The sequence below is a fragment of the Chanos chanos genome, chromosome 3 (assembly GCF_902362185.1).
Source record: "Chanos chanos chromosome 3, fChaCha1.1, whole genome shotgun sequence".
NCBI lineage: Eukaryota > Metazoa > Chordata > Actinopteri > Gonorynchiformes > Chanidae > Chanos > Chanos chanos.
In genome coordinates, this window is record NC_044497.1 from 22830001 (window position 1) to 22848880 (window position 18880).

The 18880-nt window shown below is 41.7% G+C and overlaps 2 protein-coding genes across 2 annotated transcripts in view; both read right to left on the reverse strand.

Annotated features, from left to right (window-relative positions):
* The window catches only part of chchd6a (coiled-coil-helix-coiled-coil-helix domain containing 6a), a 74824-nt gene extending 74274 nt beyond the window's left edge, over nucleotides 1-550 (reverse strand). Inside the window, exon 1 of the mRNA XM_030769565.1 lies at nucleotides 415-550. Coding sequence (XP_030625425.1) covers nucleotides 415-498 — 84 coding nt within the window. The 5' untranslated portion in view covers nucleotides 499-550. The remainder of the gene's footprint in view (nucleotides 1-414) is intronic.
* Nucleotides 551-4469: 3919 nt separating this feature from the next.
* Nucleotides 4470-18247, reverse strand: sars1 (seryl-tRNA synthetase 1). The gene is made up of 11 exons (XM_030768856.1): nucleotides 18112-18247; nucleotides 17244-17314; nucleotides 15723-15803; nucleotides 10850-11008; nucleotides 9693-9836; nucleotides 8508-8663; nucleotides 7904-8125; nucleotides 7548-7677; nucleotides 7191-7348; nucleotides 6327-6456; nucleotides 4470-4630 (listed from the first exon to the last, which is right to left on the reverse strand). The coding sequence occupies exons 1-11, from the start codon at nucleotides 18245-18247 to the stop codon at nucleotides 4470-4472; spliced, it is 1548 nt and encodes a 515-aa protein (XP_030624716.1).
* Between the last annotated feature and the right edge of the window lie 633 nt (nucleotides 18248-18880).

Sequence of the window (18880 nt, forward strand, 5' to 3'; positions counted from 1 at the left end):
AGCTACAGTGAATCTTTTTTGTTACAGTATGGTAAAGGAAAACAACAACGACATTATTCAGATAGAATGGCAATCCCTAGCCTAGGGCTATTATAAATAGACCTGCAAAAAGAACACAGACTCAACACCATTCTACATGGCTATTACAGTATATCCCGCCTACAGTAATATGTGAGTTCAGGAAGGCATCGGTTCCAGCGATGGCAGCTAAACCTCGCCCAGTTCATTCAAGCTATGTTGACAGTTTGCTGTAATAACATCTCATATAGTAAACGAAACAAGACAGAAAATTTCACATATGCAATTAATTTAAAGCTGTAACATATTTATGGTGCATTTCACATAGTGTTAAAATTTGCTTAAATTCCATCTGTGATGCTATTCTGATGACTGGATGCTGTTAGCGATCGTTACCTTCACTCCACGCAGAATCCGAACTGTGTCGTCTTCATCAAGGCCGAAAGACACTTTCCTGGTCGTGCTCTCTCCGGATCCCATGATGATGTAAATGATGTGGCTGTGATTCGGCGTCAGGTATCTATTACGAAAGTGCTATTAAAACTGCTTCAGAATATAAATTGTAATTCTCTTTTCACAGCTTTCTCGTTGGCAGATCGCATCTCCCTTCGGATAGACTTGAAGGCTATAAACGCGAGTAAGCTCTAAAAACATTGGCGGAACCGCCAAGAACCAATGAAATTTGCTCATATATCGTATGTGATCGCAAAGGCTTATAGGAGTTGTTGTTCATAAACCGGGGAGCTGTCATTACCCATAATCACCTCTGCAACAGAAGCGCGTTTTTTATCTTAAAATAAGATTATATAATGACAGCTGAACGTAAAAACACCGTCACAGAATGATGGTTGTCTTTTTCGTCGACGTGAGGTGGCGTATGATTTACGTTACCCTCTCAAAGGTTGAAAAAAAGCAAAGAAAGCATATATTTCTGAGTGCGTTTGGAGCAATTTATATTAAAAGTGGGCTCTGTCCACTTTTCATGCACACTCGTGTGGAACCCCTTTTTGGAAGACCTTTGGAACACCCCTGCCACAGACTAAATTATCACAACCTATGATACACCTGGCCCTGCAATATTATCCACTATTTTTAAAGAGGGGGGATGCATTGAAATTAAGGCTAAGGATGTCGTCCACAAGATTGGGAAAGGGGCCCTCATAGTTTCGGTCTTGTACGGCAGCGTATTGCTGCCACGCCAGAAAAAGAAAAACGGACCAGTATCACTTTATAACGTGAAACGTTTATTGTGATAACAAGATGTTTTTCACGTTTTAACAAGATATTTCACGTACCACGTTATAACGTGAAAAGTTAACTGTGATAACAAAATGTTTTTTACGTGTTAACAAGATAGTTTCACGTAAGGACATAAGTAGGTCTCGGGCGGAGGTGGACTCCCCGTGATATTTCTCATTGATCAGCTGAAGTACATGACACTATCTCCAGAGGGTCGGACTCGTGTTGACCCTGTTTACACTTGATTTTATAATGCGATCGAATCACAAGTGGACAACCGAGACACATCGCCGTTAACACCTGTGTCTATATGTGTCTCCAAAGTGTCCAGCTGACTACTTGCGTTCAGATTTCCTTACCGCTCTCATCACTTCCGCTAGAAGGTCAGGACCTGGCGCACAGTTATGACAAAAAGGTTTCAAGAACTAACAGACATGTACGGACTATTTGAACTGATGAGACTGGCGAGACAAAGTTATTTGCAACTAGCAAAAGTACACAGGACAAGACGAAGAAGGAGGGATGTTAGAAAAGCAGTGCAGTCCCATGCATTTTAAAATCCTTCTTAGTGTACGAATACTTCACTGTGCTAAAAGCAGAATCTCGCCATGTCTCAACTCGAGCATGAAGTAGAATGTGATCAAATCGTGTAAATGAGCCATATTCCTCAGTTTCTCCGTTCTCCACACACGGTCTCCTCATTCAAACGTGAGTTTCACCGTATAGCCTAACAACATAAATTATCTTGTTATGACGTGAAACTATCGTGTTAAAACGTGAAAAACATTTTGTTATCACAATAAACTTTTCACGTTACCCCGTGATACTGGATTTGTTTTTGTTTTTCTGGCGTGGCAGCAATACGCTGCCGTAACAGGCTACATATTTTTACAATTTGATAATGTAAGGATGACTTTATGCCTATGACTTTATGCTGCAAAAATGATTTAAAAAAAACTGTTATTTATTACCATATTTTTTTTGGCAAAGATAGGGAGCCACTAGAGAGGGGCTAAAGAGCTGCATAAAGCTCGAGAGCCGTGGGTCGACGTCCCCTGTCCTAGACGGTTCATCGGATTCATGTCAGATTTGCTATATATGTCAAGATGATGCTGATTTTAAGTTGCGAAGGGATTTTTGATGCATTGCAACGTGCTGAAATTGTAAAATCACGAATTTATATGTCTCGCCGCGCAAAGAGGAATACGTCATAAATTCGGCATGCATTGCTCGATACAGCTCAAACTTCACAGGTCTTGCAAGGTGCGCATTGAACAGAATGCCAACTGCATATGAAATGTGTGTCTGTCTGGAAATAGGAAGATAGTGCTTCCAATGTCTAAAAACTCATGAAATTTGGCACACCTGACGAAATGTCACGGGAAATGTCACCGGAGGTGCGAGAGCCTTCCATCGCCGCTTGCCGCTTTATGTAAGGTTTTCACTTTGTTGAGGCACTGCAGATGCTTGTTGTTGAAATGTTGGGCAACCTCACTGTGTTTATACTGAGGGATAGAAGTTTTCTACGCAGTCCTCTCTCCATGTTTTTAAACGCAACAATCTGACCACATAACTCCCCATCCTCCGCTAGCTTGGTTTGCCTACTTGGTTCGTCTATTCTTTGAGATGCTGAGCCTGAGGGAAGCATTAGCTGACGAGAATACTAAAAGAACCAGAAACGCTTTGTGTTCAGAGTTTAAAAAAAATCAGTAGGACTGCAAAACTAAGTCTAAATGGACTGTACCGAGGCAACTTACTGAGGGGGCAGCTGTGGCCTAATGGTTAGAGAGGTGGTTCAGTCCTCGGGACCGGCAAGAAAAAAATCCATGGCTGAAGTATTCTTGGGCAAGGCACTTAACCCCCAACTGCTGCCCACTGCTCCTGCACCTAGTGGTTGTGTGTGCTGACTACTGGTGTGTAAGGATAGGTTAAATGCAGAGGTCAAATTTCCTGCGCATTGTTCAGTGTGTGCGTGCAATCACAGATTTAATCTTATTGTTAATTTTAGTCAGTTCGTTTTCCTCATTCGCACGCGCACTTAAAATGATATGACTGATATGGGTAAAGAAACCCTACCATTTAGAGTTTGAGCCGCAGGGGGGCAGGGGACAGCTGCTTATGATTTGAAGTCATTGGACTCTGTTTCAGAATCTAAACAGTACACATTACATATGAACAGATGAGAAAAACGTCAGAAAGGCCAGTTTGGTGTTATAAAATACTACTAGTAACAATTGGTTAGATGTGAAAAACTGAATTTTCCTGTGAACCTGGTTACTTTAGTTAAGGTCTGGGTAGAGGGAAACCACGAGACATTGTTTTTTAAATTGTATTTATTTCATTTCATTGGTTACCTTACTGGTGCCTCAAACATAATATTTTATTCAAGCTCTGTACATACAACCATGTGTCTGGTTCACATCAGCATAATAAAGAGCACATTGTTTCAAGCAATGATGGGAGCGAGTGAATGAATGAACGAATGCAGTTGAGAGAAAGGTTTAATTTCTCTAACCAAAGCAGAGAGGCCAAATCCATCCAACTAATAAGTTCTACTCACTGAAACTGTACTGACCAATGGATCTGAGCTCTCCACAATCATCAACTATTGGTTCCAAATGTCTTTGTAAGTCCTAACCCCAAAGACCAACATACAGCCACTCTGATGTATATATGATATCTGATAAGGATTTCCCATTCATACTGTATCATGCAGGACTTTTGAGACCAGTGCTTATAGTATACCTTGTCTGTCAGTTACAGCCTGGCATCAGAGATGTCATTTTAAAGAGAAAAGACCCTGAAGGTGATTACTCCTATATACTCCCTTTATGTAACGCCCTCATTCCAGTCCATTGTTATGTTACAGAGACCATAGTCAATCATTAATTAGAGAGCTCATTATACACTTATTATCTAGACACAGGCCATTCTTCTGTCTGCAGTCATTGGTCAGTGTCAATAACATGTGCTTTGACTGCTGGGATACTTCCGAGATGAAGCAGAGAGGAAGTGATTTCAGAACGAGACCAGGGTGAGAGATGAGGGTGGAGAGAGGACACCCAGGGGTGAAACAGCAGAGTTACAGTGACTGAAGAACACGAGGAACATGGTGCCGCTGTCTTCTGAAGAGTGAATGAGTAAGTTTGAGGAAAAGAGTGAATGGGTTGGAGACTTTCAGGTAGAGCTGACAGCTGGTTGGCTGAGAGGATTTAGGAGTCATTGACTGACATGTTCTCCACTTTGTTCTGCAGATCAGCATCTGCCTGCTGCTTCTTCTGCTTTTTCCCGCCCTCTTGCTGTTTCTTTTGTTTCTTGTTGACCTCCTGGTCTATGGGTGCAGGCTTCACAAACTTAATCATCTCTTTCAACCCTGCAACAACAGAAGAAGAAGAAGAAAAAGAACACTGAGCTGGGGGCTGAGTTATGTTTACACTTATTTGGCAGATGCTTTTTCCTCAGAGACACTTAGAGAAACGTACAAAATGAACACATACGATATGTGCATGGCTAAGCTGACATGAGACAACAGACAGTCCTGGCAGCAAGAGCTGTAACTGTAAGCATGGTTGTGCAGCTTTGAGTTTCATACAACAAATGTAGAAAAACTGACCACCAAAACCAAACTGACCACAACATCATCCTAAACCAATTATTTATTCCAATGGTGACATAATTGTGTCCTATTACAAACCATAAAAGCATTCTCATACCACCAGCCACACAGAGAGAGAAAAACATGCCTGATTTAGGGCTGGGCAATATGGCCAATTAATAATATTGTGATATTTTTAGGCTATATCACGATACGTGATATATATCTCAATACTGTGAAATCTCCTCTAAAGCACTTCATAAATGCTCGATTTAACTCTTTGATGCATACAATCACACCAGTATGATGATTCTAGTAGTCCCTGCAGCATACGTCTGCATTAAAAAGTTCTTGTTTATATTCATCAGTGGTTTCTACTGGAACAATTTTAAACTTGCATGCAAAAAGGGGGAAATCATAGCCAAGTTAAATTGAACAAAACTGTTTATTTAACATCTTCCTCGCGATACCCAAACCACTGCCAGATGATGGATCCAGTGCTGTTTCTTTTCAGAACCAATTCATCCACCTCCATCTTCTATCACCGTTTCTAAACTCAACATGTATAAACTCGCTTTGGCACTTCACCTTTCGCTCTCTCCAGGCTCCTTCCCTGTTCCCTCCAGATACAAAAACACACGTCTCACCTATACATCACACATGCTCACCAAGGAGAGTGATGTGGATGGGCGGGCGAGTGTGTGTGACAAATATGTGAGTTTTTTTCTTTTGGTGTCTGTGAGAGGGAGAGAGTGAGAGAAGCGAAACACCAAAGCGAGTCTCAGGCCGGCGGCTTCAAAAAATTACGTGACAATTTGTACTCGATGTCCAAGATATAGTCTTTCACTACATCGCACGTAGAACAAGCTGCGATACATAGAGTATATTTGAAATATCGCCCACCCTTAGCCTGATTTAATCATGGTCTGCTAACATGATTACCCAACACTGTTAGCCCCAGTACAATATGGAGGCTAAAGACACCAAAGTAAGACACTAGCCTAAAGGTGTTTGCTGTAACAGACACAAAGGAGTTGCTGTGTGGGACTGAGGTAAAAACCTGCAGACATTCCAGCCCTAAAGGAGGAGTGCTATGTATTTAAACAGTTCATATTTGAAGTTCACAAGGCAGGCTGCCCTCTGTACAGCACCAACACAGGGTAGCAGACCTGCAAGTCGTACTGAAGAGACGATAAACCATTGGTTACCTATGATTTCCACGGGCCCACATGGCATTCTATTAAGCTGTGCTACACAACACAGTCATGTATGCAGAAATAAACATGAGGCTTTGCTGTAGTGTGTAATGGAACAGAATAGTTTGCACATCTTTATGACCATGTGTTTAACTGACCAACCAAAACAGTTAGTGTCACAGACCCAAAGTAATCAGTAAACTCAGACAGACAGCATTAACGAGAACCATGCTCTCGTGGTTCCAGAACAGTCCCATGGGGGGGACAGCTGGCCTCACCTGGGGGCATGAACGGCCGGAGTTTCTCTGGAATAATGATGCCCTCCTCTGTCTGATAGTTCTCCAGGATGGCACAGATCACCCGGGTGGTGGCACACATGGTGGCATTGAGCATGTGCACAAACTCAGCCTATGGCAGAGAGAGAACAGACACCATGAGCTCTGTCTACCAGACCCTGAACCAATCAACAGCGTACACACAGTGATCAACACATAACAGCAAATCAGAATGGGTGGTCCATGTGATCATTATGACCTAATTACTCCTTAGCAATAACCTGCCTAAAATGGTGATCATCCAAAACCTTTTTCCCCATTCATAAGATGAACCTAAAAATATGAGTAGGGATGTGCTGAACTGACAAGTCTACTGGCTGCTGGGCAGATTTTATTTTTAAACAACTGTTTGAAGATAAAGCGAGGTTTTATACTAGATTTTTCTATGTTATCTCACCTGAAAAAGTTCATTCATTCATATGGTTTCACAGACCCTGACAACTGTAAAATAAAAGCACTTTTATCCAATGGCTTGAATATTTGCAACACAGGGCAATGACAAAAAAACAGCTGAAATTTCTGAACGTCCATGATGAACTGGATTTGATTCCTGGAAATATGGGGACAAAGCCTGCAGACTGACATCCAGCATACTTTAGTTTTGCTCTAGACCGTTGTACATTTCAGCAGACCAACACTGGTTTTCCCAGGATCCTGGTACAAACTCCAGTATTACAAAGTTCACAGGGCTAATTATTTCTCTACCTAAAAAAGCCAGGGTGCAAAAAGAGTCCTTGTCAGACCAGAGCCCTGAGCTCTCAGTGACAGGAGACTGCACCAGACTATTCTACTGCAGGTCTCTCTCACCTTGTCCATCATTTTCTTGGTCTGTCCATAACGGATGCGCAGACGCCGAGCCTGATAGTCTGTGCAGTTGGAGCAGGACACCAGCTCCCTGAACGCCGATGATCCAGGAAACCAGGCCTCCAAGTCCAGTTTCTTACTGGCCGCATGGTTCAGAGCACCTGAAACAAAGAAACACAAATCAGATGTTAATTTACTTTAAACCAGATTTAGCTTAGTGCACATAACAGGTCCACCACCCATCCAGTAGCCCCACACTAATGCCAAAGGGTGTTTTTGGAAGACCTTACTGAAATATCAGTGAAAAGAGCAGATAATTAATCAGTTTCCCAAAAAGATAAAGGTTTTTAGCGGACCAACCAGAGACGATGTTGACGATGCGATACGGAATTCCCAGCGACTGGTAGAATTCTTCGGCTGTACCAATCATCTCGTCAAACATTTCCCACGACTTGTTGTCATGAGGAGAAGCATAGACAAACTGCTCTATCTGTTTTCAAAGAAAACATGGTGTTTTCTGAGTGCTGCATAGCAGATTACAGGGATGAGCAGATGAGATGGATCACTGGTTTTCAGTTAAATAACCTGCTTAAATTGCTCTGGTACAATAACGATGTCTGGACCACTTGAAATTCTTTCTGTTTGTTTATCCTCCATTTCCAAGAAAAACTGGTGGACCAAAACACACCCTCTCAAACTGGTGGACCAAAACCTACCTTCTCAAACTGGTGGACCCTGAAGATGCCACGAGTGTCTCGGCCGTGGGATCCCACTTCCTGTCGGAAGCAGGTGGAGATGCCAGCGAAGCGCAGGGGCAGGTCCTCAGGCTTTAGCCACTCGTCCCTCAGGAAAGCAGCGATAGGCTGCTCCGACGTGGCAATCAGGTACTTCTCATCCACTGAGGTGTCATCAGATCTCTCACTGCCCTTCCCAATAACCTGCCAGTCCACACACACAAAGCCCTGCTCACAGCTGTCCATGATGCTCACTGGAGATGTTCAAAGTAACTGAAACACAGTCAATGTGTTTTCAAGAAATCCACTGATCTTAAATTCACCCAACATTGCCCCAGAAATACTGCCATCTAAAGGAATGTGTTTCAGTTCATTTCTGGGGGAAAATGAGTGGCATGACTTTTCTGAGCTGGGACCTCTCAGTATCTACAAAAAAGTCTTATTCAGTGTTAAACATGAGGTCAAGTCTGTTATTCTTTCTGCTTTCTTTTGTTTTTTTTTTCTTTTTATTCATTTAACTGACATTCCTCTCGGTCAGCAAAAATGTGGAAACAAAACAAGACAGGTGAGTGAGTGAGGAGCAAACCTTGTAGAGCTCCTCATCAAACTGGCTAAGCTGCGCCACCTCCTGCATCACCTCCTTCCTCATGAAGAAGGGTGTGTAAAGGACGTTGTAGTTCTTGCTATACAAGCTCTGCAGGGCGTAGTTGATCAAAGCCTGCTCCAGAAACACCAGTGGGCCCTGCAGACATGAGTGAACAAGAGGTGCCATTAAAGCCCCAGTCCAACATTTCTGTATCAGAGCCTTGTCTTTTGGCCTCTTACACAGTTGAACAAAGGCACAGCTGAAATATGATCTGCCTCAAATTCATAGCCAAGGTTAGGTTTGTCTAATACAAAACTCTCACATGACCGTGCTACACACATTTGGTAGTCATTATTCCAAAAAAAGAAAAAACAAAACAAAATCAGAAGCCGAAAACAATACAAAATTTCGTCTCACATGTGGAATTACAACATTTTGGAACATGGGGACTATTATTTTCACTGATGGAGAAACACATGTGTAACCAAACCTATGCAAGCACAGGGCATGTATAACTCTAGTGAGTTCATAATCAAACTGAACCTGGCTTCACAGTACAGTTACATAAACAATAAACAGCAACCACCCAACCCCCAACCCCTCCTCCTCCTCCCTGAGAGATGGAACCATCAAATCCACCATCTGGACATTCAGAGGCATGTCCCAAGGGACCAGTGTGCATTATAGGGGCTGGAATGAACCCACAGCTTGACAAACCCACACAGGAGCGCTTGATTCAGCTCAGCTATGAACACCTGGTAAACGTTCCATTTTCCCAGGCTCTCTCACTGAGATGTCGAATCCTTAAAAGACACGTAACTTTTCCATAACTGCCAACATGGCGCACAGAGCTCTTGACTGGGCCCACATACAGTATGTGTGTGCAAATCCAAGAAAATAAACATGTGTGTAAGCACTGAGGTCTTTAAGACTCTCGCCACGTGGTATCTGACATACACAGTTCACATTCATGCGTATTACTTGTCTACACAGCTATAACTGCACTGCACATAAGACTGTGGGCACAGACAGGCAGGATCAGAGTTTGAAGTCAGTGCTATATATATATACACTGTGTGTGTGTGTGTGTATATGTGTATATATATATATATATATATATATATATACACACACACACACACACACATATATATATATATATGGGTGTGTGAGAAATGAGATTACCTTGAGGAAGTAACCACGGCTTCCTGCCACCACAGCCCCTTTCTCTCCGTCATATCCATCCACCATCACAACCAGGTCAACATGGGAGTACTTCTTCTGCACCAAGCAGTCTCCCCACGTCCGCTCCACCTTATTGTCTGCATCCTGAAGGTACGACAGGAAGGTGTCAAAGTGCCAAACAAAAGAACTCAACAAATGACAATTAGTAATGACAGGGAAGACCGAGAGAAAACAATTCTGAACTTTTTGGTCACTGTTTTGTCTGGATGATGACTTAAAAAAAAAAAAAACAGTCAAGCCTCTCCATCAGCAACAGTCAAGCCATTCAGTAAAAGACGTTATCTATTTATCTTCCCTCTGATATATCACACAGACACAGGGGTCACACCAGTTCCCTATCGTTTTCTCTTACAACTCAGAACAAACACACACTGTAGGATCACCATGTAGGACATTCTACTCAGCACTGAACTGCAGTGCTTTTTTTGCACTATTCCCCTGCTCCAAACTTTCCAACAAGAGTTGACTGTGCACTATTGTGTATTGTATTATTGTACAACATATAGTACTGCATTTGACAGTGGTGTATAGTAGAATATCATATTTTATTCTATCATATTGTATGAGACAATGTGCATTGTGTTGTGTATAGCGCACATCGTTCCGTACACTGTGTTAATTATGGCATATATTTTAGTGTATACTGAATCATCTGTGGATTGTATTGTCTGTCGTTAAGTACTGTCCTTCTCTCTGTCTCTCCTGACCTGTCCAGGCTCCTACACAAAACAATGTCTCCTCAAGACTGAATAAAATGTGTCTGATCATGTCTGCTACTCATTAAGTGAACCAGTCAGATGACAAAACAGGAGTTCGTACGACTCATTAACCTCATCTCATCTGACACTGCACTGCTGATGGGCTGAAAACTGATCAATAATTACAGAGAAATATTTATGCTGCACACCGATCAATTCACCACCTGCTAACTCTCTCTGTACAATGTGACACCAACATCTTGTCTCTGCCCCACAGCCTAGCAAACACACTCTGACAGACACAGGTGTGTGCAAAAAAGGCCCCCTCTGCGAACATTAAACCATGTTAGATACAAGAAGCACTTCCGATTCAAAAGCACTGTGGCATTTGGCTCTCACCTCGTCATTGCTTATGGGTACGGACGGGTGGAGCAGGTTGCCGATTTCTCGCAGGTATTCGAAGCGTTCTGCCTCCAGCTTCTGCCGCTCACTGTCAGTCTTCTGCACAGCCTCTTCCACCTGCAGACGCACCTTCTTAATCTGAGTCACGGTCAGGGCCTGGGTGTGAAGAGGAGACAGAGGATAAGACAGAGGAGACAGAGGGTAATGCAGAAAAGACAGTGTAATATAGAAAAGACAGAGTGTGTTTTTTCCGGTTCCACCTTTGAAAAGATGAAAGCTTAATTACCGAGCTCCCCGACGGTTTTGTTACATAACCCCCGAAAAACTTAAATCTTGACAATCCCAGTGAACATTTTGTTTAATAATGGAGAAAGGGGTTATTACTAGAAGTAAGACAGTAACGAACGTGATAGAAAACGATCCCGAAATGAGGCAAGGCAGCCGAAACAATTCTCCGGGTCAGTACTCACATGGCGAGGATGGCTCTGAAGTTAGCCTGCAGTGTATTCTTAACGAACTTCGGGAGTTCAGAAGAGATAACAGAGTACAGCTCGCCGACATTAAACAAGAACTGACAAGAATAAACGAAATATTGGACGAGGCAGAGGGAAGAATTGATGAATCGGAGACTGTACCTCACGCAACATCTACGCTAATCAAGCGATTAACGCAGCGCCAGGCTAATCTAGAAGCTAGGTTGTTAGACCAGGAGGGTCGAGCGCGGAGAGATAATTTAAGGATTTATGGAATACCTGCAGATAAAGAGGGCACTGATATGATTGGTTTTCTGGATAACTTGTTAAAAAGCGCGCTCAACATTTCCCATGACAGAGAGCTCAGAATTGAGAGGGCACACCGTGCACTGGCACCGAAGCACAAAGGTTTGCAGGTACAGCCCCGATCTGTAGTGGTCAGGTTTGGGAGCTACCGGACGAAAGGAGAGGTGCTCCGGAGAGCATGGCAGAAATAATAAGTGTTCTGCAACAATGTTCGCTTCTATGTTGACCATGATTACCGCTCGGAAGTGCTTAAGAAGCGCGGTGAATACGCTGAAGCCAAGAGAGTGTTGAAAGAAAAACAAAGTTTCAGACGCCGTATCCTGCAAAGATGCGGGTCTTTTATGATGACGGCACTCGGCTATACCGGATGCTGCAGAGGCGACAAAAGATATGGTCTCACAAGGGTTCCCAGTTACTGTGGTGAGGTCCTCCGCTGTTTCGGCTCAAGAGGAGATCCAGCTCCTGTCTACTTGGCAGGTGACGGGGAAAAGGCGCCACCGGGGTGGAGATCTCGATGCAGCGGGTGGTTGTACACAGTCCAAGAAAAATCACCGCTCTCAATATAAGGAAAGACTTCAGGAATTTAGAAGGCCATCGCCTACGGCAGAACACTGATAATTCACAATCGTTTAGCAAATGCAGATAAGTCTTATTTGATTTCCAAGTGATATTCCTCACCTTGATTACTTGTCCAGAAGACTGCCATGTAGTTTTATATAGCCCACGGGTAATTCCTACAGTCCTATTTTCTAACGAATTAAAAGAATTGGGACTTGTTAATTGGCGAGTTTTCTACGATTTGTTTTCATTTTATTTATTTATTTTTTTCTTTTAAATATATATAACTGGGTTATATTATTTATAACTGTGTTTGAACTCTGGCTTTAAAATGTGGCTGCATCTTAGGGCCCCACCACTGTCGCGACGTGGGACTTTCCCTTACAAAGTCCCGTAGGGCTCATTTGAAATGAGCCTCGACATCGGAAACAGCTGTTCTTAACTGTTTCGGTGGCGTTTTGTTAAAAACTGTTCCAGTCTGGTTTCTTTTTTATGTTTGTTCTTTGGGAGAGACATTTTTAGTGTACAAATATAACACTAGCAGAGATATCGGGAGTGATTTTATTTGTGGTAATCGATGTAGGAGACTATGAATGAGCAAATTCTTAAAGTTATTTCATTCAATGTGAATGGGATTTTGAACCCAGCTAAGAGAAGTGAAATACTGTTAAAAATGAAAAGGGAAAGTGCACAGGTTGTGCTCTTGCAAGAGACACACCTCACTCCATCAGAACATGAAAAACTAAGGAGAATGGGTTTTTTGAGGCTATGTCACTCATCATATAAATCAGGCCATAGGAGAGGCTTAGCGATCATTTGAACACCTTTCAGAGGTTTCAGACAAGGAAGGGAGATATGTAATTGTCCCAGGGAAAATAAATGGCACTCTGATAACATTTTGTAACATTTTACGTGCCCCCCGGAAGTGATTTTGCTTTTTACAGAAAAGTATTTGATTTGATGATAGGCGCCATAGGAATAGTCATTTGTGGTGGAGATTGGAACATCCGTCTTAACCCAAAACTGGACTCATCAAAAATTTGACTGCCACATCATTGCATAGGAAAATTAATGTTCTAATGGCAGGATTGGGCATATTGGATCTCTGGAGAGACTTTTATACATCAGGCCGTGATTATACCTTTTATTCATGCTCCCATGATGTATATTCAAGAATAGATTATTTTTTTGTGTTAAAGAGGGATCGCCATAGAATTCATAGTTGTGATATCGGATGTATTGACTTATCTGACCATGCACCTCTCTCCTGTACTGTACATATTAGCGATAACCCTGGAAGAACATTATGGAGGTTAAATACAAGTATTTTAAACAATTCGCAATTTAAGACTCAAATGAGAGCGGAAATAAAAATGTTTCTAGAAGAAAATGATAAGGGGGAGGTTGATTCAGCTATAGTATGGGATGCTTTAAAAGCAGTTGTCAGGGGGGAAATCATATCTTTTTGTGCCTGTGAAAAGAAAAAAAAAACAATTAAGACTAATAGACCTAAATAAAGAATTAAAAGATCACGAAACACAACATAAAAGGGAACAAAATCCTAATTTGATGACAAAAATAAAGAAAATTAGAAACAAAATAAATGTGTTATATTCACAGGAAACTGAAAAAAAGATATTTACAAAACAAAAATATTATGAGTCAGGCTCAAAATCAACAAAACTTTTGGCATGGAGGCTACAAAAACAACAAGTGGATAACACTATATACAAAATAAGGGACCCAGATTCTAAAACTATACATTATAAAACAAGATGAAATACAAAAAATATCTAAAAAGTATTATAATTTTTTATATACACAACCGTGCTTAGAGGATGAACAACAAATTGGCAAGTTTCTTAATTCCCTCAATTTACCTGTTTTATCACAGGAACAAAATCAAATATTAACAGCTGCGATAACTGAGACAGAGCTTAACAGCGCCATTTCCAGGCTCAAAGCAAATAAGTCACCTGGCCCGGACGGGTAATGCAGAAAAGACAGAGGGTAATATAGAGGAGACAGAGGGCAATACAGAGGAGACAGAGAGTAATACAGAAAAGACAGAGGGTAAGACAGAGGAGACAGAGGGTAATGCAGAAAAGACAGAGGGTAAGACAGAGGAGACAGAGGGTAAGACAGAGGAGACAGAGGGTAATGCAGAAAAGACAGAAGGTAACGCAGGAAAGACAGAGGGTAAGACAGAGGAGATAGAAGGTAATGCAGAAAAGACAGAAGGTAATGCAGAAAAGACAGAGGGTAATGCAGAAAAGACAGATGGTAAGACAGAGGGTAATGCAGAAAAGACAGAAGGTAATGCAGAAAAGACAGAGGATAATGCAGAAAAGACAGATGGTAAGACAGAGGGTAATGCAGAAAAGACAGAGGGTAATGCAGAAAAGACAGATGGTAAGACAGAGGGTAATGCAGAAAAGACAGAGGATAATGCAGAAAAGATGGAGGGTAATATATAGAACACGTGAAGGCTTTTGTCATTCTGTCACACAGAACAGCCCAACTGCAGGCACATCAAAATAAGCATGTCCATCTACTTATTTCATACATTTAGTTAGGACAGTGATGAAAGGCATTCACATTTAAGAGCCTTAATAAAACCAAACTGCTATAGTTTCAAAACAAGTAGTAGTGGTTTAAAGCATTTCTTTCCACCCAACGGTAGGCATATCCAAACAGCTAAGTAGGGCTTGAAGAGCAATATATACCTTTCAGGTCATGTGAAAGATTTTAGTATGGCTCGTACTGATTATGGCACTGCCTTGTTAGCATTACAGTCCAACACATGTGTGATATTAAGTATTCCCAGTATAGCAAAGAAACAAAGTGTCATAGTGTTCCCAACATATGCACCAGTTTACATTCAAACACACACAGCACATGCAGAAAACCCGAAGCTGGAAACATTTCTGTAAGATGTCTTTCCACCCCAAACACACTGAGTGGAACTCTCTCTGCTGGATCTTAAATCAGCAGGAAAAACACACTGACACAACGCAAAATAATAAGCAACCAAAACATAAAGTGAAATTAAATTTGCCTGTTCTACCTTAAAACAAACATTTTTACCAGTAGTGCCCAATCTCCCTAATTTACTGGGCATAGACTGTACAGGACAAGCAAAAACACCAGCTCAAGACTTGCTGTGTCATTTAGACCTCGGAACAAGACCGGGATGGTGCAACACACCAAACAAACTCAGAGGGACCCATGAGGAGAAAGAATACAGGGCACCTTCAGGAATCTTTCTATCATTGACAGACTTAGTGAGAAAAGTCTCTCTGTCACATAAAGTCTACACACAAGGTCCTGCACTGAACCACCACTAGTGTTAAACAAGATTTTACATTGAAGAAAACCAGGTTCTTTAGATGGGAACCCTCCATAGTAACTGTTTTAAGACTAAATGTTTTAGGGTTGTCTCTTTTTAATGAAAATGGCCTCCAAAGTAACGGTCTTAAGTCTAAATGTTTTAGGCTTGCTGTTTAAGTCTACATGTTGAAAGTCTGACTCACTGCTAAAGTGTCTGCAGTCAGCGCCTCCACATCCTGGGCCTCCTCAGGTAGGGAGTCATCATCTCCCACTGGCTCCTTCTTCTGCTCCAAGGAGAAAAAACAGAACATACACACACACACATTAGTTTTCTGCATTAATTGGTCATAAAATGTGATCTGATCTACATCTAAGTCATAAATATAGACAAACACAATGTGCTTAACCTAATACCACACAAACAATTGTAATATTTCATGCCTTAATTGAGCACATCCATTAAACATTCACAGTGCTGGTGGAAAAAGTAAGTGAACCCTTAGGCTAATGACTCCAAGAAATGCTATTGGGAGTCAGGAGTTAGCAAACCTGGAGTCTTAAAGGTATCATTGGAACTGGTCAACATCTCTGTTCGAGAGTTAACCATATGCAAAACATTAAACAGGCATGGTATCCATGGCAGGACACCACAGAGGAAGCCGCTGCTTTCCAAAAAAAAAAAAAAAACTACTGCCCGCCTGAAGTTTGCCAAAGATCACCTTAACACTCCACAACACTACTGGGAAAATGTTTTGTGGACTGATTAATTGCTCAGGAAGAACAAGCAGAGCTATGTATGGCGTAAGAAGGGCACCGCCTACCAACATGAAAACACATCGTCCCAAGTGAAGTACGGTGGAGGGAGAATCATGATTTGGAGCTGCTTTGCTGCCTTGGGGAAAATGAATTACCTAGTTCATAAAGGTATCCTACAGGATAATGTCACGGTGGCTGTTCGCCAGCAGAAGCTCAGTAGAAGTTGGGTGATGCAGCAGGACAATGACCCTAAACACTGAAGTAAATCTACTACAGAATGGCTTCAAAAAAAGAAGATCTGCCTTTTGGGGTGACCCAGTCAGAGCCCAGACCTGAATCCAATAGAGACGCTGTGGAAGGACCACAAGAGAGCTGTTCACACCAGACATCCTAAGAATATGGCTGAACTGAAGCAGTTCTGTAGGGAAGAATGGTCCAAAATTCCTCCTGAACATTGTGCAGGTCTGAAAAGCAGCTACCAGAAGTGTTTGTCTGAGGTTATTGCTGCCAAAGGAGGTTCGACCAGTTAATAAATCCAAGGGTTCACTTACTTTTTCCACCAGCACTGTGAATGTTTAATGGATGTGTTCAATAATGACATGAAAGATTATGATTGTTTGTGTGGTATTAGGTTAAGCACATTGTGTTTGTCTATACTTGTGACTTAGATGCAGATCGGATCACATTTTATGACCAGTTAATGCAGAAACCTAGGTCATTCCAAAGGGTTCACATGCTTTTTCTTGCCACTGTATATATCAACCAATTAATCAAACACACTACTGTTATATGTATACTCTCATATACATAAAAAAAGTAGGAATATAACTGACTAACTGTCCCCACCTATGTCTGGAAGTAAGGCTCTAATTGATTTAAGTAAAGATAATGTAGAATGCATGGTGTGTGACAAAAAGCTGAACTGGAGTGTGAACTACCATGCCAACCTACATCTGTATGTGATTTACCTTCATTTTCTCACCAATGGACTTGCTGCACATATTCTTTGCCTTGTTGAGGTTATCGGCGGTGAAGCGGCCTGTCAATCAAAATTCACACCAATCACATCACTGATTTGTGTGTTAGAAAAAAGATAGCGATTATACCAATCAACAAAGCAATTTTGCCTGTTTCTATCATCCGGTTATCCAGATCGGTAGAGCGTATTGCCTGTCAGGGCCTTAAACAATACTGTACATACTTCTATCATTCTCATAATGTTGTCAAACATATGTCATTTATGTGTGGTTTAAGCATTAAGAACGTCTGCTTTTAGTTTCGGGTACAAACAAGGCTCAATGAATCAAAAGAATCCCGCCGAAAACCAAATCCGTTGTCATTCCAGGGTGCCACATTGAAGTAGTGTGTCACGTTACAGCCGTGTCATAAAAGCTGCGACGGAGTTTCGTTTAAACAGGGAGATTGCATCAGAAAACAGTGTGGACAGTAGCCTGTCGCAAGCCACCTGCTCAATCAAACCATGTCCTCAAAAGCAGATCTCCAGTTCAAGAAATGACTGTAACTATAAAAATAATGACCCAACCAAGAAAAAACGATTATGACAGTTACCCTCATAGCTAGCTCGTGACACTGAACTACTAAGCAGTTAGCCTCCCGGTTTGCATAATAAATCAGTGAATTAAACGGCAGACGTGGCGAACGTTAAACAGCCCCTTATAATAACTGCATTACATGGTTGCCAGAATTATAAGTTTTTGTCATATTTACAGCTTTAGTCAACACATGTGGCTCACCATATGGCTGTTCCGGTAGCTAACGCTAGCCTTGTTAGACAGCTAGGTTACTATGAGGTTAGGGGAGCTAGCTAGCACTCACATTTCCTCCATTCTGCGTCTACTTGAACCAGTCTGTCCACAAGAGAAACATCTTTGAACCGTTTCCTTTGCGTCTCCCTCACAATCTCGGGATCGCCGCCTTTGTCCGTGCGAAACAAATCTAGGTCGAGGACCATGATGCTAGCTTCGGTAATTGAGGAACAAGAGCCGATGTACCAGGGGCTGTACCGGTTGTAGATCGTACGGAAGGAGGAGTGCAGTGAAAAGGGTCGGCCTACTATCCTCAATCTACTCGCAGATTCTGCATTGCGCAGCTGGCTCTTGTCGGCTGGCCAATTGACAGTCTACTTTGTTTTACGTAAACTGACCCTGAGGAAAAAATCTTGCAAAATTGAAGTACCATTATTTGCTTTTATTAGAAATAATACTAGAGACATTTGTTTAAATATTTTATAACCAAAATTAGCCTAATCATACATTTTCATTTGTTATAACAGTTAGGGTCCTGTCTTGAACATGTCACTACGTGAACCTTAACTGAATTTTGATATGTATGGTATTACACTGTTCAAATGAGAAGAATTGAATTTACTTTTCCATCCGTTCATAACGCTCTAGGCTTTGGGAATTGATACGAAACATTTTCACATCTCTACTGGAGCATCATTCACTCCTGTCTTTTGGTTTTCGGCGGGACTGCGCGTATAATCGTGATGAAAGCAGTATTGAATATTGTTCCTTCAATATGTGTGCGTTTTTAGGTAATGTGACGATCACTGACTCAAAACACAAAATAAGAAAATAATTTC